General features: G+C 42.8%; 1 protein-coding gene and 1 long non-coding RNA gene across 2 annotated transcripts in view; both read right to left on the reverse strand.

Annotated features, from left to right (window-relative positions):
- Positions 1-4,605, reverse strand: part of Entpd7 (ectonucleoside triphosphate diphosphohydrolase 7) — a 53,922-nt gene extending 49,317 nt beyond the window's left edge. The window contains exons 1-3 of the mRNA XM_008831940.3: positions 4,455-4,605; positions 4,065-4,167; positions 2,798-2,980 (exon numbers count right to left, since the gene is read on the reverse strand). Coding sequence (XP_008830162.1) covers positions 2,798-2,980; positions 4,065-4,072 — 191 coding nt within the window. The 5' untranslated portion in view covers positions 4,073-4,167; positions 4,455-4,605. The remainder of the gene's footprint in view (positions 1-2,797; positions 2,981-4,064; positions 4,168-4,454) is intronic.
- Positions 4,606-17,174: 12,569 nt separating this feature from the next.
- On the reverse strand, positions 17,175-18,805 carry LOC115070168. Its single transcript, XR_003849370.1, has 2 exons — positions 18,444-18,805; positions 17,175-18,122 (listed from the first exon to the last, which is right to left on the reverse strand). It is a non-coding gene; the product is annotated as an uncharacterized LOC115070168 (long non-coding RNA).
- Between the last annotated feature and the right edge of the window lie 207 nt (positions 18,806-19,012).

Genomic DNA, 19,012 nt, shown 5'->3' on the forward strand with positions numbered 1-19,012 from the left:
ATTAAAAAAAAGAAAGAAAATCATGTTGAAAGTGAAGAACACAACATAGCATCATTTAATTTTGAGGTCTCAGCAGAAACTGATCTAAAAAATATAGCAACATGAATTACAGCTATAAGAGAATATGGATCTTCAAGGCTGGGCGTGGTGGTGCACGCCTTTAATCCCAGCACTTGGGAGGCAGAGGCAGGCAGATCTCTGTGAGTTCAAGGCCAGCCTGGTCTACATAGTGAGTTCTAGGCCAGCTAGGGCTACAGGGAGACCCTATCTCAAAAAGACAGAGAGAGAGAGAGAGAGAGAGAGAGAGAGAGAGAGAGAGAGAGAGAGTTTGGACCATGGATCTTCTGTGTGTACTTACTACGGCACTGAAAGTATATCAAACAATTTAGAGGTTAGGTTTCAGTTTTCATTAGATAGAAGTAACAGTAGATCAAACACTACAGAAGAAACTATTACTGAACTTGAAAGTACAACACCAAAATATCCAGACTACACAGAGAGAATAAAGACTAAAGGGAAATAGATCATCAGCTAGCTGTGGGAAAGTACCCGTGGCTCAGTATAACTGGAGTCCCCATTGGAGGAGAGAATAGAAAAATAAATGAAGAAATAATATTCAGAAGTTTTCTAAATTTTTCTTAACAACTATACATTTATAGATGTAAAAATCCAAGGGCTGCCAGGCATGGTGACGGCACGCCTTTAATCCCAGCACTCGGGAGGCAGAGGCAGGCAGATCTTGGTGAGTTCAAGGCCAGCCTGGTCTACATAGTGAGTTCCAAGACAGCTGGAGCTACAGGGAGCCATGTTTTATTCACCTTTGTACCCCAGTATCATGCAGAAAGGGGGTTGTTGGTGAATGATTGCTTTTGAACAAGTCACTAATCATGCAGAAAACTCCAACAAAGCACATCATAATCAAATTGTTTAAAATTCTGATAAAGGGCTGGAAAGATGGCTCAGCAGTTAAGAGCACTGGCTGGTCTTGCAAAGGACCAGGGTTCAATTCCCAGCACCCACATGGTGGCTAACAACTCCGGTTCCAAGGGATCCAATTCATTCTTCTGACCTCTGAGGGTATTACACAACATAGATGCACTTATACAAGCAGGCAATACAGCCATACACATATAATTTTAAAAATACATAAATATCACTGATAAACATGACAGAAGACTTCTTAGAAAGACTAAGCTAAAAGACAGTGGCACAATGAAAGAAAAAAATTGATCAACCCAAAGTTCTATAGACAATGAATATTTCTTTCAAAATGAAAGCAAAATAACAACTTTCTCCATCTTATAAAAGTTGAAAGAATTCATGCCCTATAGATTCACTCTACTAGAAATGTAAGGAAAACTTTTTAGACAAAAGGAAAATTATACCAGGTGGAAATACAGATCTACAAAAAAGAATAAAGACCCCAGAAATGGCAAATATATGAGTAAACATGCAAGCCTTTAATTCAAAAAAATCTCTTGAAAAGATAATCGACTATTTAAAGCAAAGATAATAACAATATATTGTGGAGCCTATACCATATGTCGAAATAAAATGTATAACAACAGCTTAAAGACCAAAGGGAAGGAGGAATGAAAGGGTACAGCTGTAAGACTTTATAAATGAAGAAGTGTAATATTACCTACGTACAAGCAATGTGACACAGTTGTACACTCCAGACCCTAAAGCAACCACTAAAAAAAAGTTAAGTTTATCTCATGAGCCAACAAAAGAGATAAAATAGAATCTTTTAAAAATGTACTCAAAGCCAGGCATGTCTTCCAGCACTCGGGAGGCAGAGGCAGGCAGATCTTTGTGAGTTCAAGGCCAGCCTGGTCTACATAGTGAGTTCCAGGCCAGCTGGGGCTACAGAGAGACCCTGTCTCAAAAAGACCAAAAAAAAAAAAAGAAAGAAAGAAAAAAAAGTACTCAGTTCCAAAGAAAGGAAAAAATGGACAAATATACAACAAATGGCAACACAGATCAGGCCTAATTAATAATAATTAATAATCAAAGTGTAAATGGCTTGATCACCCCACTTAAAAGAAGAGATGGACAATGGATAGAAGCAATAAGAAGCAAAGCTGAGCTAAGCACTAGCTACAGAGAATCCACCTTAATACAAAGACAAAACAGACTAAAACTAAAACACAGAAAAATATCTAACACATTAACATCAATCAAAAGAAAGCTGAAATTGAGTAATATCAGACTAGTATATTGCACAGAACAGAACCAAGGGCAAAGAGAATCATTTAATAATGATTCAATTCTTCAAGTGTACAATCCTAAGCATGTATGCACCCAGTAAGCTCAGCCCGCCCAAACAAGAAAATAGAAAGATGCCTTTCACAGTTAAAGTGCAGTATCAGCATTCATGAAGGAAAACTGAACTCAGCCAAAATGGGGCTTTAGATCATCCTTATATAATAAATGGCATGCAATTTTACTAACAATGGCATAATATTTCCCCAAAGGACCAGAGATAGTATATTAAGGGGTCTATTAAAAGAAAAATTATGACAGCCAGGTCTGGTAGCATAGACCTGTAATCCCAACTGCTCCAGTGCTGAGGCAGGATAATTGCAAGTTCAGGACCAGCCTACAGACTGAGTTCCAGGTCATTCTGGGCCTGGGCAACTTAGTGAAAACCCTGTTTCAAAAATAAAAATAAAAATAAGGTGGGGACAAACTCAGCAGCAGAGTGTTTACCCAGCATGTACAAGACCCTGGCACTGCAAAAATTAGTTTATGGTGTCAGTGCCAAGCTGATCAAAGTGATCTAAAGGTGACTCACCTTTCATATTGTCTATCTCTTGGTAAGAAAGCACCCCAATGTCGAAAGTCCATGATTAACATAAGTAAAAGGAGACAGGATATGAAGACTAGTCCCAGGAACGCCACTCGCTGACGGAGAAATGGGCTCACTGTGGGCACAGTGAAATACCAGGGGGCTGGGCAGAGGTAAGAAAAACTGATCCTGAAATGAGACAAACATTACTTAAATCTTAAATGTTTCTATAACTGACTGACTGCTTAAAAATGATTTTTAAACTAGATAAAAGACCTCTTTAATAAAGGCAAAAATTCATGCCAAGAGAATTCTAGTTGCTTTTAGTCTTAAATGAGAGAAGAGCATCTATCTATATGGTTCACAATGCTTCTATTATGCAATCCAGACAACCCTTATCTGCCTTCTCCAAACTCTGCACTTTTGAGTGCAATTCAAAGAATTAATCTCATGTTAACGAAAAGATCAGTCTCCCGGGGCAACTTCATAAACCTGGTGAATCAGGGAAAGTTATTTAACTGATTCTATAAAATGTTTTAATAGATTATATATGCATGTGGTTTTTAAAAAAATCGACTTAAGAGAATATGTAGTAAAAACTCAATCTCTTAGTCTGACCCTAGTACCTCTCTAACGGAGGCAACCATTGCTAGCCAATTTCTTACATATTTTCCTAGAAATATCCTAGATACATAGGCATTAATACATAGCAAGACATATAGTAATGTATGAATCTCCATTCCCTTTGTCTTACTCAAATGGTAGTTCACCATATCTACTTCTCTGCATCTTCCCCTCACTGCTTTGGAACTATCCCATACTGGACGGAACATGTAGGTCTACATTAATCCTCATTCAAAGCTTCAGAGTATTATATATTGTATGGATGAGTGTATTTAATTGTGAAGCTCACTTTCTATATTGATTCAAAATGACCTAAGTCTATTGCTTTAAAACGAAAAAATCCTCTCTGTTGAACTTCCTCAAGGAGTACCTAGATTCACTCAGGTGGAAACTTGAAATAACATTATAACCTAGCACTTCTCAAAGCTGATCAAATAGACTCACCCCTCGATTCCGGGGGTTATACGCTGAAAATTATTATTGTACTGGTCTTAAAAGAATATCACTTTGACTATCTTTGCATACACCTGACCAGCATGCAAAGTTCAGGTGCGGCCTCAGGGCGAACCTCACTTATAACTGCCTCCCAGGGTCCCCCAACCTGCCTACCACCCTCCACTGAGGCTTCCCCCAGAATTGCAAGCCTTACCTAGCCATGAGTTCCCTTCTGTAGTCTCACCGTCTGTCACCTCCTTTTCCTTTTGCCATGAGAGGGTGGCCTCCTTGTCCCAGGCATCTCCTAAGGCTGCAGCCTGAAAGGGGTTGGCTGGGTATCAGGCTTACCTCCAGCAGTGCCCACAAGACCGGGTCCGCACAGGCATTGCACATTTCCCACTGCCCTGACCCCCACTCCGGGTCTGTCAGCTCTCTTTCCTCTGGCCGAGGACCATGCCCCCGCATCCTGGGGGATGCCTTTCCCGTGGGCCGACTCGGTCCTGGAGGAACACGCCATTTCCAGGGGGTTGGAGTCGAGGGTCCCCACTCTCCTTCCCGCCCCCCGTCCATACCGGACCCGCAGCTCTCCCGCGTTCCCACTCACGGGATCCCGAGGCCCGCTCGTCCCTCCACACGGCTCGGCCCGGTCCACCCGCACCAGGTGGCTCCCAGTCCAGCCGGAAGAAGGGCCCGGGCAGCCGGCGGCGCCACGTCCCCAAGGAAACCGCAGCGAGCCAATGACGGCGGGGAACCCGCCGCGCCGACAGCGCGTCCGCTCCCGGGAGCGGCCAATCCCCGAGGGCGCCCGTCCCCCAATGCCCGCCCGGGACTTGCGGCCGCGCCCAATCGGAAAGGCGGTGCGCCGAGGCTCCGCCTGCAGGGCGGGCATTGGCAGCACCGGTGCGCGGCCCCGAGGCCTTGGCTCGGGCGCCTGCTCCCGGCTGGAGGCTTCCTCCGCTGCTGCGCCCACCGCCCCATGGCTCCCCGGGTACGCATCGGGTGTTCGTGACAGGCGTGCACCCTGTCACAACGCCTTCCCCGCCAGAATGGCAGTTCCTCAGCCTGAAACTTTCCCTTTTGCTCCCCAAATTGATGTCCCCAGCTCCATTGTGGGGAAATAGAGACATGGCTACATCTAAGTGCTTATGTCCATTCATTGATTGAATGTCTGATGTGTGCTGGACATGAGCGTCGGTGTCACTGCCGTTCTGCACCTTTACAGTAATACACGCAGAGACAGGAGTCCTTCCGGGGGGGTTTCTTCCTTTGCTTACGCCAGCCTTGTGTCTCATTTGTAGGAAGGAGCCGCTTGAATAGCATAAAATATAAGATTTTCGCAATGTGTCACGTCCACCATTGCCCATGATGCACCTGCCGCGTCTCCTGCCGTCATGCTCGCCTCCGGGTTAAGCTCCAGCCACACACTCCTAGAGGGTTTGGGCCTGTTAAGTTTTATTCTTTCTGCTCCTTGCCCCACCTGCCTTGAATGTCGACCCCTGTTCATTTCTTACCTTTGGCATATTCTTTGTATACACCTACTGTTTCATTTACTCTTTGAATTACAGTTATGTGTCTGTCTGCCCCACTAGCCAGAATAACCCCAAGGGTAGGACTATCTGCTTTTACATATTCCCAAAGCTGGCCATCTTCTTGCACACAAAACACGCTAATGTATGAGAAATGAATGACTGGGAAGGGGATGAAGACCATCAAGATGAGATCAGTAGAGACTATTTTATTAAAAGCTGATTGTGACCGGTAATAGTCACTGTCATTGCATTTGACAGAGACTTGAAGCTGTCAGATTAAGAGAGCAGCTTAATAACAAAAGGGACAAGTCATGTATTTTTTGACTTTGGGGTATTAATAGCAGAGGGAAGCTGAAGGCTGGGTGACTGGAGGCAGGGCATCTGATGTGATCGGTTCAGAACAGCATATTCAGCTGTCTCTGGTTGGTCCTGAGTTGGAGAGAAAAGGAGAAAAAAAAAATCAAGAAACTGACAGCCGTTGATGAGATCCGAATCGTTTTGGCACATTGCTGCAGAGGCTGCTCAGCCTGATCTGTCATCTGTGATCTGGCCTTTGTCTAGTTTGTGTCTCCCCACCACTACTATGCCCATCAGATTATCTTCCTAGCTCATCCTCTTTTTTTTTTTTTTCCCCTTCAGTTCTCACTTCTCAACTTTCTTCTCTCTTAATCACCATGCTGCTCTAAGCATTGTATTTAATCTGGGACATAGAAACCACAGAGTAGAAATATAAAGCCAGGTGTAGGGGCAGGGGATGTGGACAGTCGGTAGCATCCTTGCCTAGCATGCACCATGAAGCCCTGTGTTCCATCACAGACAAACAAACTGAGCATAGTGGTGTACAAGTATAATACTAGCCCTCAGGAATGGAGGCAGGAGGAACAGAAGTTCAAGGTCATCCTCTACTAAAGGAAGGTAGGAAGGAAGGGAGGGAGGAAAGGAGGGAGGGAGGGGGGAGGGACAGTCGGTAGCATCCTTGCCTAGCATGCACCATGAAGCCCTGTGTTCCATCACAGACAAACAAACTGAGCATAGTGGTGTACAAGTATAATACTAGCCCTCAGGAATGGAGGCAGGAGGAACAGAAGTTCAAGGTCATCCTCTACTAAAGGAAGGTAGGAAGGAAGGGAGGGAGGAAAGGAGGGAGGGAGGGGGGAGGGAGGGAGGATTTAGGAAGCTGAAGCAGGAGGATTGCTATGGGGCAGCCTGGACTACTTGGTAAGACCTTGTTTCTCTCACAAGTTGCATAAAGTTGGTTTTAAACACAAAATTACAGAACTATCAGCTAATTATATTGTTCCAGAGCACAGTTCAGTACCTAAAGAAAGGAAAACATGGAAATAATTCAAAAGATGTTTTGGAATAATTTTTAATTTCTTGAAGCTGCTGTCTTTGAATTCTAAGCCTAATCTATGTATATTTTAAGCTCCAGTGTTCCACAAAATAGGTATTTTGAAGGGTAAATATTCCTATCTATTTTAAGCAACACTTAATTCATATGACTTATCAGCTGTATTGATTTTACAATTCAAGGTTCATTAAACATCCTCCTAGAGAGTGTAAAGAACTACTGTCATGAAACAGAACAGAAACCTACAGTTTAATCCAAAGGCTTTCTCCTTACACCTTTGCAAATTTTCCTTGACTGTTTGGATTGGACAATACTTCCTTTAATAAGTCCATATGCCCCAGGCATTTGTTCAGCATGATTCCTTACAAAACCCTGCTGTGCTTATCTGATTAACGGCTCACAGGGTTGAGTTCTGAGGTTTCTAGTCAGCAGGCCAAATTTAAAAAAAAAAAAAGGAGGGGGGTGTTGAGACCATTTCTCTTTTTCATTCGCTGTAACCCAACAACATGTTGAAACAGATTATAGAAAGCCATATTTCAAAACAGGTCTTTAACTGCTCCTTAAAGGCTTGTCTACAATTACATTAAAAAGGTTGCCAAAATGCCCTTGATACCCAACCCTGAATAAAGTCAGCCAAACCCATCCTGTATAAAGGCCCCACACTGCTTCATCGCTCCTTAATCAATTCTCCATCCTTCCACACCGAGCCTTGCTCTAAGCACTACAGTTAATCCTCTCTCTTCATGTCTCTTTCAGACTCCTCATTGTTCAAAGTCAAGTTTGTTGTCTTTCCATCCCTCCATCCATATGTTGATCTTGGGCAAAATACCTTATGATTAACACATAGAGAACCTAAGTGAGAGTCATTCTATAATCCCTTCCTTTTACTTTCCCTGTTTCCATCCAATTGGTCATTAGGTTTTCCTAATACCCCTAATACCCCCATTACCTTCTGAGCTTTCCAACTAGTGGCCCTGCCTCTAGACCCATGTGCCCTCAGGAGTATAGCTCCATCCTGAAAATATTGTGAAATTTAATCATGCTACTTCCTGACTTGAAATTCTCTAGCAATTCTTTATTCCAAAAGGATATGGTGCAAATACATTCCATTCTTTGGTATTATATGACAAATTTTGCTGACTGGATACTCCAAAAGCTACTACTTTGTTAAAACTTGGGGTAACCACACTCCTATGCTTGGCTGTATATTTGAAGAGTGCTAGGCTCCAATCCCAGCCCCAGGGAGTAAACTGTAATTGGTCTAAGTCAATTATGGTGGGTTCATATCTTCGCCAAATGCTATTTTAAACATGGGCAGATGGTGGGATTTTAGCTAACCATACTGAAAGGAAGTCAGCTGTTGTGGGATGTGGTAGGGCGAAGAGAAACTATTTCTAGGAAAGGTTTTTTTTCCATCTTTAAAAAAAAAACATTTTATTTATATTTTTATTTTATGTGTATTTGTATATTGCCTGAATGTATGTAAGCGCACTCATGTCATGCAATGCCCGTGGAGGTCAGAAGAGGGCGTCAGATCCCCCGGACAGTTGTTAGCTACCATATGGGCGCTGGGATCTGAACCCGGGTCCTCTGTAAGAACAGCCAGTGTCCTCAACCACTGAGCCATCTCTCCAGCCTCGGTTTTCTCCATTTTAAAAAGAAATACAAATCCTGGCTGGGCGTGGTGGCGCACGCCTTTAATCCCAGCACTTGGGAGGCAGAGGCAGGTGGATCTTTGTGAGTTCAAGGCCAGCCTGGTCTACATAGTGAGTTCCAGGACAGCTGGGGCTACAGAGAGACCCTGTCTCAAAAAGACCAAAAGAAAAAAAGAAGAAGAAATACAAATCCTAAAAAATTTATAAAAGAAGGCCCCTTTTCTTCTTTCCTAACAACATAACCTCAAGGATATGATGCCCGGTAATGCTTTAAACCATTTTACAATCTTGGAAAGCCAAGGTATATACAGAATATACAGAACAGAAATACTGTATATAGAATATAAATACTGTACAAAAAACCTAGGCCCCTGATAGCATCATCAACTGAAACTGACAAGGACTAAAGTGTTTGATAGTATGTTATGTTGGTGTATTTTCTTTTTAATGTTTGTGTTTTTATTTGAAAAAGGCAGTAAGAATAGAATCAAGGGCCTCCTGCAAGCTAGGTAAGTGTTCTGCCATTAAGCTGCATTCTTAGCCCTTGTTTGATGTTGTTTTTATTTTTAGGTAGAGTCTGTCTATAGCTCAGGCTGGCCTTGAACTCATATTTAACCCAGGCTAGCCTGAAATGCAGGATCCTCCTACATCTGTCTCAAGAGTGCTGGGATTACAAAACTGTGGCAGCATACCCTATGCTAGTGTATTCATTCTTCCAGATGCTCCTTAATTCCTTTCTTCCACTCAGTCTCCACATCCAGTTGATCAGTAAAGCCTGTTGGCAATGCCATAAAATATTTACAGGCCAGGTGTGGTGGCACACACCTTTAATCCTAGCACTCAGAAGGCAAAGGCAGGTGGATCTTTAAGATGAAGGCCAGCTTGGTGTACATAGCAAGTTCCAAGCTAGCTGTGTCTCAAAAAACAAACAAAACTATATCTCTAACTATATCTCTATTATCTATCTATCCATCTATCTATCTATCTATCTATCATCTATCTATCATCTATCTATCATCTATCTCTCTAATCTATCTCCAGAATCCAGCTTATTTCTCACTAATCTCACTGCTACCATCCCAGTTCAAACTATCATCATTTTTTTTCAAAAAAATATTTTATTATTTTTATTTATGTGTATGTGTGTATTGCCTGTGTGTAGATAAGTGCACCTGTGTCATGCAGTGCCCACGGAAGACAGAAGAGGCTGTTGGATCCCCTAGAACTGGAGTTACCGACAGCTGTTAGCTGCCACATGGGTGCTGGGATTCAAACCCTGGTCTTCCGCAAGAATAGTCAGTGATCTTAACTGCTGAGCCATCTCTCCAGCCCCATCATCATTTCTTACTGTATTATTGCAGTAGTCTCTGAACTGGCCTTGCCCCTATGTTCTGTTCTAACTCTGTGATCAGTGTGACTCTTTCAAATCTAAGATCTTTGTCTTTCTTCCAAACCGTCCATCTCAGAGTAAAACCGGATGTTCTCACAGCCTACAACCTACAAGTCTATGCCATCTACCCAACATATAGCCCTTACCTTTCTAACTTCATTTCCCACTTTCATTTCCTGCACTCATTTTGCTATGGACAAATAAATTTTCTTACTATACTATTTCTAGAACATGATAGACCTTCTCTTGCTTTTGTACTTCTGTTCTCTTCCCCCAGAGATTGTATGCATTTGCTGATCCCACATTATGCCCACCTGCTGACCTCCTTCAGGCTTTATTAAAATATCTACTATACAATGAGACTCTCCCTTACCTACTCCATTTAAAATTACAACTGTCCTCCCTCCCACACTGCTATTGCATCATTTTACTACAAAGTGTTTTGCTTATTCAGCAATTATTGTGGGTTTTTTTTTTGTTTGTTTGTTTGTTTGCAATACTGGGGATTGAACCTAGGACCTCACACATGCTGGGCAAGCACTCTACCACTAAATTATATCCCCAATCCTATTTACTGGTTTACTATCTATCTCCCTACAACTCCATCAGAGTAATAATGTGGCTCTAAAAATGAAAAAGAAAACTCATGTACATATATGAGACAAACTCAAAGAAATATTATTAAATAAAAATACTGATAGCTAAAACCAGGCACAGTGATGCACACCTGTAACTCCAGCACTTAGGAGTCTAAGGCAGGTTTGATGCAAACCCAGTTTATATAGTGGGACCCTGTCTCAAAAACTGAAAAGAAAAAAATCAAACAAAACCATGACAGCTAACAACGAAAACCTAACAGTATATATAAAATCTAATTAGAAACAAATCATCATCTTAGATCCAGTGGTTCAAACTATAAAAAGGGTAAAAGAAAAAGAAATGAGAAATTGTAGTGGCCTTAGGAAATTTCTTAACATCAAAATCAAGATCCACAATAGAAGCTTTAGGTAGTAGTCATCATTAAAATAATGGCTCTACTCTTCAAAATGCACTACTGGGGGGAGTATAAGAGAAGCCACACACTAGGGGAGAAAATATTTGTAAATCACATATTTAATAAAGGACTTATATGGAGAATATAAAAAAAGAATTCTTAAAACTAAAGGAAAAGACTGGGTATGGTGGTGCAGGCCTTTAATCTCAGTACTTGGGAGGCAGAGGCGGGCAGATCCCTGTGAGATCAAAACCAGCATGGGCTACATAGCAAGTTCCAGGCCAACTGGAGCTATGGGGAGACCCTGACTCACAAAACCAAAAACAATCACCTAAAGAAGAAGGTGTTTTCAGTGGTTAAGAGCACTGGCTGCTCTTGCAGAGGACTCAGGTTTGGTTCCCAGCACCTACATGGCAGCTAACAACAGTTGTGTAACTCCAGTTCCAGGGAGTTTTCTTTTCTAGAGAAGAGAGGTGCACTTACATACATACAAAACACATAAAATTAAAATTAAATTAAAATTAAAAATGTCTAAAACTAAAGAAAAATAATCCAAATATAAATGAATCAACATTTGGACAGATTCATACATGGTAAAGAGGTATAAGAAGTCAACTTCAACAGCATTAGTCATTGGTAATATTCAAACAAAAACTATACTACTATAATATATATTGTCTAGAATGGCTATAGTTTTAAAAAATATAATAAACTAGGCATTGTGGTACATATCTGTAACCCTAGCACTTAGGAAGCAGAAGTACTAGGATCACAAGTTCAAGGTCAGCCAGGGGAAAATAGAGAATTTGAGGCCAGCCTCAGCTGGTTGGACCCTATCTCAAAACAATACAATAATTTGTCAAGACTGTGGCATTATGTGCTACCATGTATAAAGACAGTTAGGCAGCCCTCTGGAGAGACCCATGTGGAAAGGACCCATGCTGCCAATAACCAGCATCAACTTGCTTGTCAAGTGAGTCAGCTAACGAGGAAGTACATTCTCCATCCTGGCAAGTCTTCAGGTATCTGTAGTTCCCAGCCAATGGTATCAGATTCCTCACCCAAAGACATAGTAAACATTTATTATTTTAAGCCACTAAGTTTTATGGTAATTTGTCATTGAACAATAGGTAACTAATATACAACACAGAGGCTTAGAATAAATAATACATTGGGTGTATAAATTGGGTGCTACATCATAAGCCCTTTATAATAGTAATCAGTGTTATGTAATGTATGCATGTCTATTTTTCTCCAGTGACTGTTTTTTTTAAATATTTTATTTTTATTTTATGTATATGTGTGTATTGTCTGCATGTAGATAAGTGCACCCGTGTCATGCAATTCCCATGAGGACAGAAGAGGCTGTCAGATCCCCTGGAACTGGAGTTACGGACACTTGTTAGCTACCATGTGGGTGCTGGGATTCAAACCTGGGTCTTCTGCAAGAACAATCAGTGTTCTTAACTGCTGAGCCATCTCTCCATCCCAACTGTGTTTCTTTTAAGATCTATTATTTTTAATTATGCACATGGAGGTATGTACGCATGCCTGTGCATGCCTGGGCCAAAAGAGGGCTGGGGATCCCCTGGAGCTGGAGTTACAGGTGGTTGTGAGCCACCCAATGTGGGTGCTAGGAACCAGACTTGGGTCCTCTGTAAGAGCAATATGTGCTTTTAACCACTGAGTCATTTCTTTAGTCCCTTCAAGTTTCTTTCTTTTTAAAACAAATATTTTATTTTTATTTATGTGTATGAGTATATTGCCTGCATGTATGTGAGTGCACTGGTGTTGTGCAGTGCTGTAAAGGTCAGAAGAGGGCTTCAGATTCCCCTGGAACTGGAGTTAAGGATGGTTCGTAGCTGCCATGTGGGTGCTGGGAATAGAACCTGGATCCTCTGCAAGAGCAGTTAGTGCTCTTAACCGCTGAGTCATCTCTCCAGCACCACCCCAAGTTTCTTAAAATGGGGGCTGCTTACTCATTTCTTTCCTCCCCCCCATACCCTCTCTCTTCATCCTTCTTAGCCCCCTAGGCCAGTGCTGGGCACACATGTAACTGAAGCTCAACAGGTAACTTGAGTCAATCAAATCCAAAGGTAATTTTTGTCCCTTTGTCACTGTAAGGGTAACTTCCCACTTCCTATAATATTTATCTGTTTTAGTGTAGTTGTAGATGATGCTGTAAAAGTCTGGATTCTCTCCGAGTCCCCCTTTACCCCTCTTCCCTTACCCCACTTGCTTTTTTGAGACAAACTCTTCCTGTTAGTTCAGGCTGCCCTCTAACTCAGGATCTTTGTCTCAGCCTCCACCAAAGTGCTTGTACTACTTACTGCACCTGGACTATCCTCCCTTTACATACTAGTTTGTAGTGGGCAAGCTCTAAAGATAAGTAAATTTAAGAAGTGAAGAGTTAAGTAAAGAATTAAAAGAGAATGGGAATTGGATAAGCAGATTAGTAACTGGGGCAGGGATGTGGCTGTAATAAGAATGTTAAGTGAACAGAGCACCTGGAGTAGTTCAGTATAGCACTTGCCTAGCATGTGTGATGTGCAGAGTTTGATCCTCAGCTTGTGGGGAAAGAGGGGATCGAGAACAAGTATGAATGTGTGAGAATACAACCTGGAGAAGAGCCAGGGAAAGCCCAGCAAATAGCTCAGGGATTCAGGGTTTATAGGTTTGAGGCACACATAGGCTGTCCTAAATTTTCTATTAATATTTGCTGCCTCCAAAACCTTGACTAGCTGCTTTGATAATGAGTCATATTTATAAAGGATTCAATACCACAAAGCATCAAAAATTCAGTTAATCCAAACCTCATCCCTGCTGATAGCCTATGTTCTTTGTATGTCAAGGACAATAGACCATTACTTTGTATGATAACATTCCAGGAAAGTGTTGCTGCTGTTGTTGAGACAGGACCTGCTCATGTAGTCCATGCTGGCCTCCAACTTACTATGTAACTGAAGATAACCTTCATCTCTAATCCACCTACCCTTGCCTCCAAGTGCTAGGATGATCAGGCATGTGCCACTATACCTGGCTGAGGCAAGCTTTTTAATTTAGTCTAGTCTTTGGAATACTAAGTTCATACAATATTAAGGACACATATGACCTGGGTCTGGGTTCATGGATGCTATTGTTTTTTGTGAGATATGTTAAATTTGGTGCTGTGGTCTAGCAACAAAATGACTGATTATATAAACAAGCAAAGGATGGTATCAGTCATGGTCATTTTGGTTTGTTGCTTGGGAGTGAGATAAGATGATGCCATCAAATTCTTCAATGATGCACAAGCAATTATTTAGGAAAATGAATAATAGTAACCAACATTTGTTGAGTTCTGATCTTATACCTAATAGTGCACTAACAACATTCTTTTCCTAATTTAATCTTCAAACAATCCACAGGACCTGCTCTCACTATAATTCTTACCACTTCACAGGTGAAGAAACTGAAGCTGAGGTCAAGGAAGGGAAACTTGGAAACCCTGGGCTATCCTCCTTGTTCTCATTTCCTGGGGAGTTGGGACAAAGCTCTTCCTCCTTCCCTTCGCCTTTCCTTCCTTCCTTGTGCTAATTTGATTGTATCAGTTTGTTGCAGACTTCATGTAGAACCATTAGGCTATGTATTCAAGAGTTTATATTCTGTAATAGCCATGCCTGTTATTATAGTTTCATAACCACAGCCATCAGGAGGATACAAGTTCAAAGTCTGCCTAGACTACAGACTGAATTCAAGGCCAGGCTGGGCAACTTAGTGAGACCTTGTCTCAAGACAAAAAGTTAAGGTGGGGGTCAGCAGAGCATTTGCCTAACATATATAAATCTCCAGCACCGCAAAAACAAAGTTTATCTTCTTTGTTAGAAATTAACAACAAAAAGAGAAGGTACTCTATGATTAATAGTACTTACAAAAGGAATAGTTGTTTGGGGGATGTATTTACAGAATTTATGACGTATTTTTGTCAATAGGGTATTAGAAATGAGTAAATGAAATAAACTGAAACGTCCTATAAACACAACTAATGAAACAATTTTCCTCAATTTCTTTGTAAGCCTGAGATAGAGCTTACTTATTTTGTGTAAGTGGAATCCGGTACATGCCTTTGCCCCTGGCTTCCTTCATCAAACATAAGGTTTTCAAGGATCATTCACAATGTCATATGTATCAATAAGTACTTTGTTCCCTTTCGTGGTTAAAGTCACTGCGTCTATATAGCGTATATAAACTCTAGTTTGTTTATCCATTCTTCTGTCGATGGACATTTGCACTGTTACTTTTACCTATTGTGAGAAGTTGCATGAATGTCCATGTGCATGTACTTATTCCCTGCTTTTCTTTTGGATCTGAAACTAGGGGTGAAACTGCTGGGTCATGCATTAATCATTCAACTTTTATTTTGCATTTGTGTATGATATGCGCCAGCATGCACGTACCATGGCCCATGTGTGGAGGTTAGGGGACCACTTTGGGGTGTCAGTTCTCTCATTCCACCACCATGGGTTCCAGGGACCAAACTCAGGTCATCAGATTTGTGTGGCAAGTGCCTTTACCCTCTAAATCATCGTGCCAACCCATTTAACTTTTTGAGGATTTACCAAACTGTTTTCTACAGTGGCTTATACATTCCCATCAACAATACACGAGTTTCAATTTCCCCACACCCTCATCAATGGTTGTTTTCAATCATGGTTCTGTTTGGTGCCTGGAGACAAGATCTATGCAGCCCCAGACTCCTCAAACTAGCCCGAGGCTAGGAATGCTGATGTGTGCCACATCTGGCTTGATGGCTGTATTTTTATTACAGCCATTCTTTTGGACGTGAGGTGGCATAGCCAATAATCTTCTGGCAAAAGAAAATGAAAATGTTGCAATGGAACAAAATGTAAGACACAAGTTCACTTTTGATATCTTTTAAACCCCAATGTTGGTTTGTGAAAATATATATGAATGTACTTTCCCTAGGCTTCTAGAAATAACACAATGGAAGAAATATGTACACCAGGATCCTTTGACAACTGGAAGTTTTCTACCTACCAGGGGAATGAATCAGCAAGATGAGGATGGGTGAGGTCACCCCTTTCTTTTGTAAAGGTGAAGAAGGACTGATTAAGAACTAGGAGGAACAAGAAAGAACTGCCTTGCTTCAACTGTTTTTCCAGGAAATGTTTTTGGGAAGATTACATGCAGAGAAGGGGTGGCAAACATTCTCTTGAAACCCACACATCCTTGGGAATCTTCCTGTATACATTCTCCAGTTTGAAAATTGCTGAATGGCATCTCCCCTTCAGTCCTCAATGACAGCTCCACTACTGGTTGCCGAATGAAATTCCCACAGCTCTCACGATCTAGTCTTTACCATTTAGGAATCTATCTCTTCCCAAAAATATTTTTATTTTCTGAGTGCTTTGCCTGCATGTATATAAGTGCACCCACAAGCATGAGGTGCCTGCGGAGGCCAGAAGGTGCCCACCAGGTCCCCTACAACTGGAGTTACAGATGGTTGTGAGCCACTTTGTGGGAGCTGGGAACCAAACCTGGGTCAGCAAGTGCTGTTAACAGCTGAGCCATTTCTCAAGCCCAAGAATCAATCTCTCTCTCTCTCTCTCTCTCTCTCTCTCTCTCTCTCTCTCCTTGGTCTTTTTGAGACAGGGTCTCCCTGTGGCCCCAGCTGGCCTGGAACTCGCTATGTAGATCAGCCTGGTCTTAAACTCATAAGAGATCTACCTGCCTCTACCTCCTGAGTGCTGGGATTAAAGATATGTGCCACCACACCCAGCTATGAATCTGTTTAAGTGACTGTAAAGAAATCCGTTTTATTTTCATGTTTGGCTTCAGGAATTTTATTCTATATTAATATTTCATGCCAGATATAATACCTGCTCAGGGAAAGAAGATAATGTTGTTGTAGATCTTCAAGAATGTACATTTGCTTGGACAAAAAAGGAGAAATGCATTCTAGAGAAGAGTTCAGCAGTTTTAAGAGATTCAGACTAACCTTAATTGCTTAACAAGTAAGCCTCACTGGCCATCTTTCTGTTTAGTATGTCAAGCTTGTTCTCGCCTTAAGATTGCTGTACCTGTTTATCCCACTCGAATCCTCTTCTCTGGGTCTGCCATTCAATGATGGCAGCTCCTGCTTGCCATTCAGAACTCACTGTGTCATCTCCTCAGAAAGGCCTTCCCTGGCCATCCAAATATAGCCACCCAGTCACACTATCACACTGCAATAAGGGACTGGAAATGTAAAGTGCTTCCTTAGCATGCATGAGGGCCTGGATTTGATCTCTATTACTACAAAAACAAACAAATATGCAACAAGGAAACAGAAAATATGGCTCCAGTGAAAATAAATTTGGGATGGCAATATTCTGCAATGTATTGATAGATGTGAAACATTAAAACTTCAGGAATATTCCACTTTATTGGCTAGAGAAGTATAAGAGACTTAGACATATAAAAGGTAATAGCATAGAGTCGTTTCTGGGGGAGGATAAAGTTTCAACGAGGTGTACGTCAATGGGGGACGTATATCTTTCAACAAGAGAACAAAAAGCCATTGGATTTGGAAAAATCATTTTGTGACCATAAAGTAAAACGTAGAGCTTTAAGAAGCACATAGTAGGCATATACCATTATTGGAACAATTTGGTGGTAAAGGAAATGAATACTCTTAACAAGGCAGAGGGGTGGCTTTTTGTGAGACCTATTCATCTCTCAAGGGAAATGAGTTAGTGAACAGAGAAGACTGAATATGCTGTAGGGGAGGGGTTAACCCGAGGTTAGTGGACCCCTTTGGGAGTTGAGTCTCCTTCACTCTGAAATCCTGTTAAATGCAATTTTATGTGTGCATGGGGGATAGGGGTTGAGGATTTAAAGCTTTATTATTTTCCAGAAGACCACTACCCAAACGTTAGTAATCACTGCCAAAAAGTAAATGAATAGGTTAAAGGGGTAGGTAGAGTAAACGGGGACAAGCATCTACCTATCTAAGGAAACGCTACGCACAGACGGAAAAGTTTGCAATTGCATCATCTCATTAAAATAATAAAGGCAGAGTTAGAAGCCGGAGTCCTGTGCGAACATGCTCCAGTGAAGAGTGAGGAAGCGGGGCAGAAGGAATGGACAGGGGGCCTGCGTTCCTCAGCGGACGTTGCGGCTCTGGCACTGCTTCCCTGGGGGCCTCTGCACGAGATAGTGGCCTGTGGTGGTCCTGAAGGCTGGGTGGTGTTGGCACTGTTTTACAACCAGCGAGGGAGGACCTCTCAGGACTCCAGGTGACCCGACTGGGAGAAAGCGCGGTCTCATCACAAGATAGTCATCACAGGCAGCGGGGCTCATCAGTGAGTTAGCCTGGGGACCAGACGCTGTTTCATATTCGGGACAAGCAGTACCCGGAGCATCCGCACAGCTGCTCTGGGGATGCTACCCAAAGTCCTTGGCCGCCTGTCGCCACCTCTGAATCACCCCCTCCCATTTCCACATCTTCTGAGTCCAGCTCAAGGCCTGGTGCAGAGCCTAACCACGCAGAACTCATTCGTTCACCCACTGCAGGGTTCCCTGGGCGACTCTGAGTAGGAAGCCCGATGCTGGGACCGGGGCCTGAGACACAGGGTCTTACACTATCCGCCCACGGCCTGAGGGCCAGTCACTCCGGACCGCCCCGAGTCTCACCGCGGTTCTCCCTTCATGGTCATTAACAGCTAACTAGATCCGCATGCTGGACATGCCGGGGGATGCCAGGTCCAGGCCAACTCCGCCTCCTCACTAAGATCCCGCGGGAACAGAGCTTCCAGGGCCAAGGCCAAGAGTCTTGGAACTACGCGGCCGGACACCGGCTGAGCGCTACAGACCGAGTCGTAACGGCGGCCGAAAACGCTTTGACTTTGAAGGCCTGGCACCGCCCCCTCTGCCCAGCAGTCCGCCCGCAGCGCCCCGCGGCCCCACGGGCGTCGGGCTGGAGCCGGGAGCGGATCCCCGCCATCCCCGAGCGCTTCTTCCCTGAGCCAATGGAAGAGCGAAGTGGTGTAGGCCAATGGCTGCCACCAAAGTACCCAGAGCTGTTGAGCCTATCAAAGTTCAGTCTTGCGTTTGTCCCGCCCCTATAGACCGGAGGCGGGCCTATAGGGCAGATCCGCCAATCAGTGGCCAATAAACAAGAAGCTTCCAAGATCAAAGGGGAAGGGGCGGGACCTACGGGGCGGCAGCCCCTCCCGGGCGGAAGAGTGACAAGCAGTTCCGCG

This window comes from Nannospalax galili, unplaced genomic scaffold, assembly GCF_000622305.1.
Source record: "Nannospalax galili isolate Female #2095 unplaced genomic scaffold, S.galili_v1.0 scaffold875, whole genome shotgun sequence".
NCBI lineage: Eukaryota > Metazoa > Chordata > Mammalia > Rodentia > Spalacidae > Nannospalax > Nannospalax galili.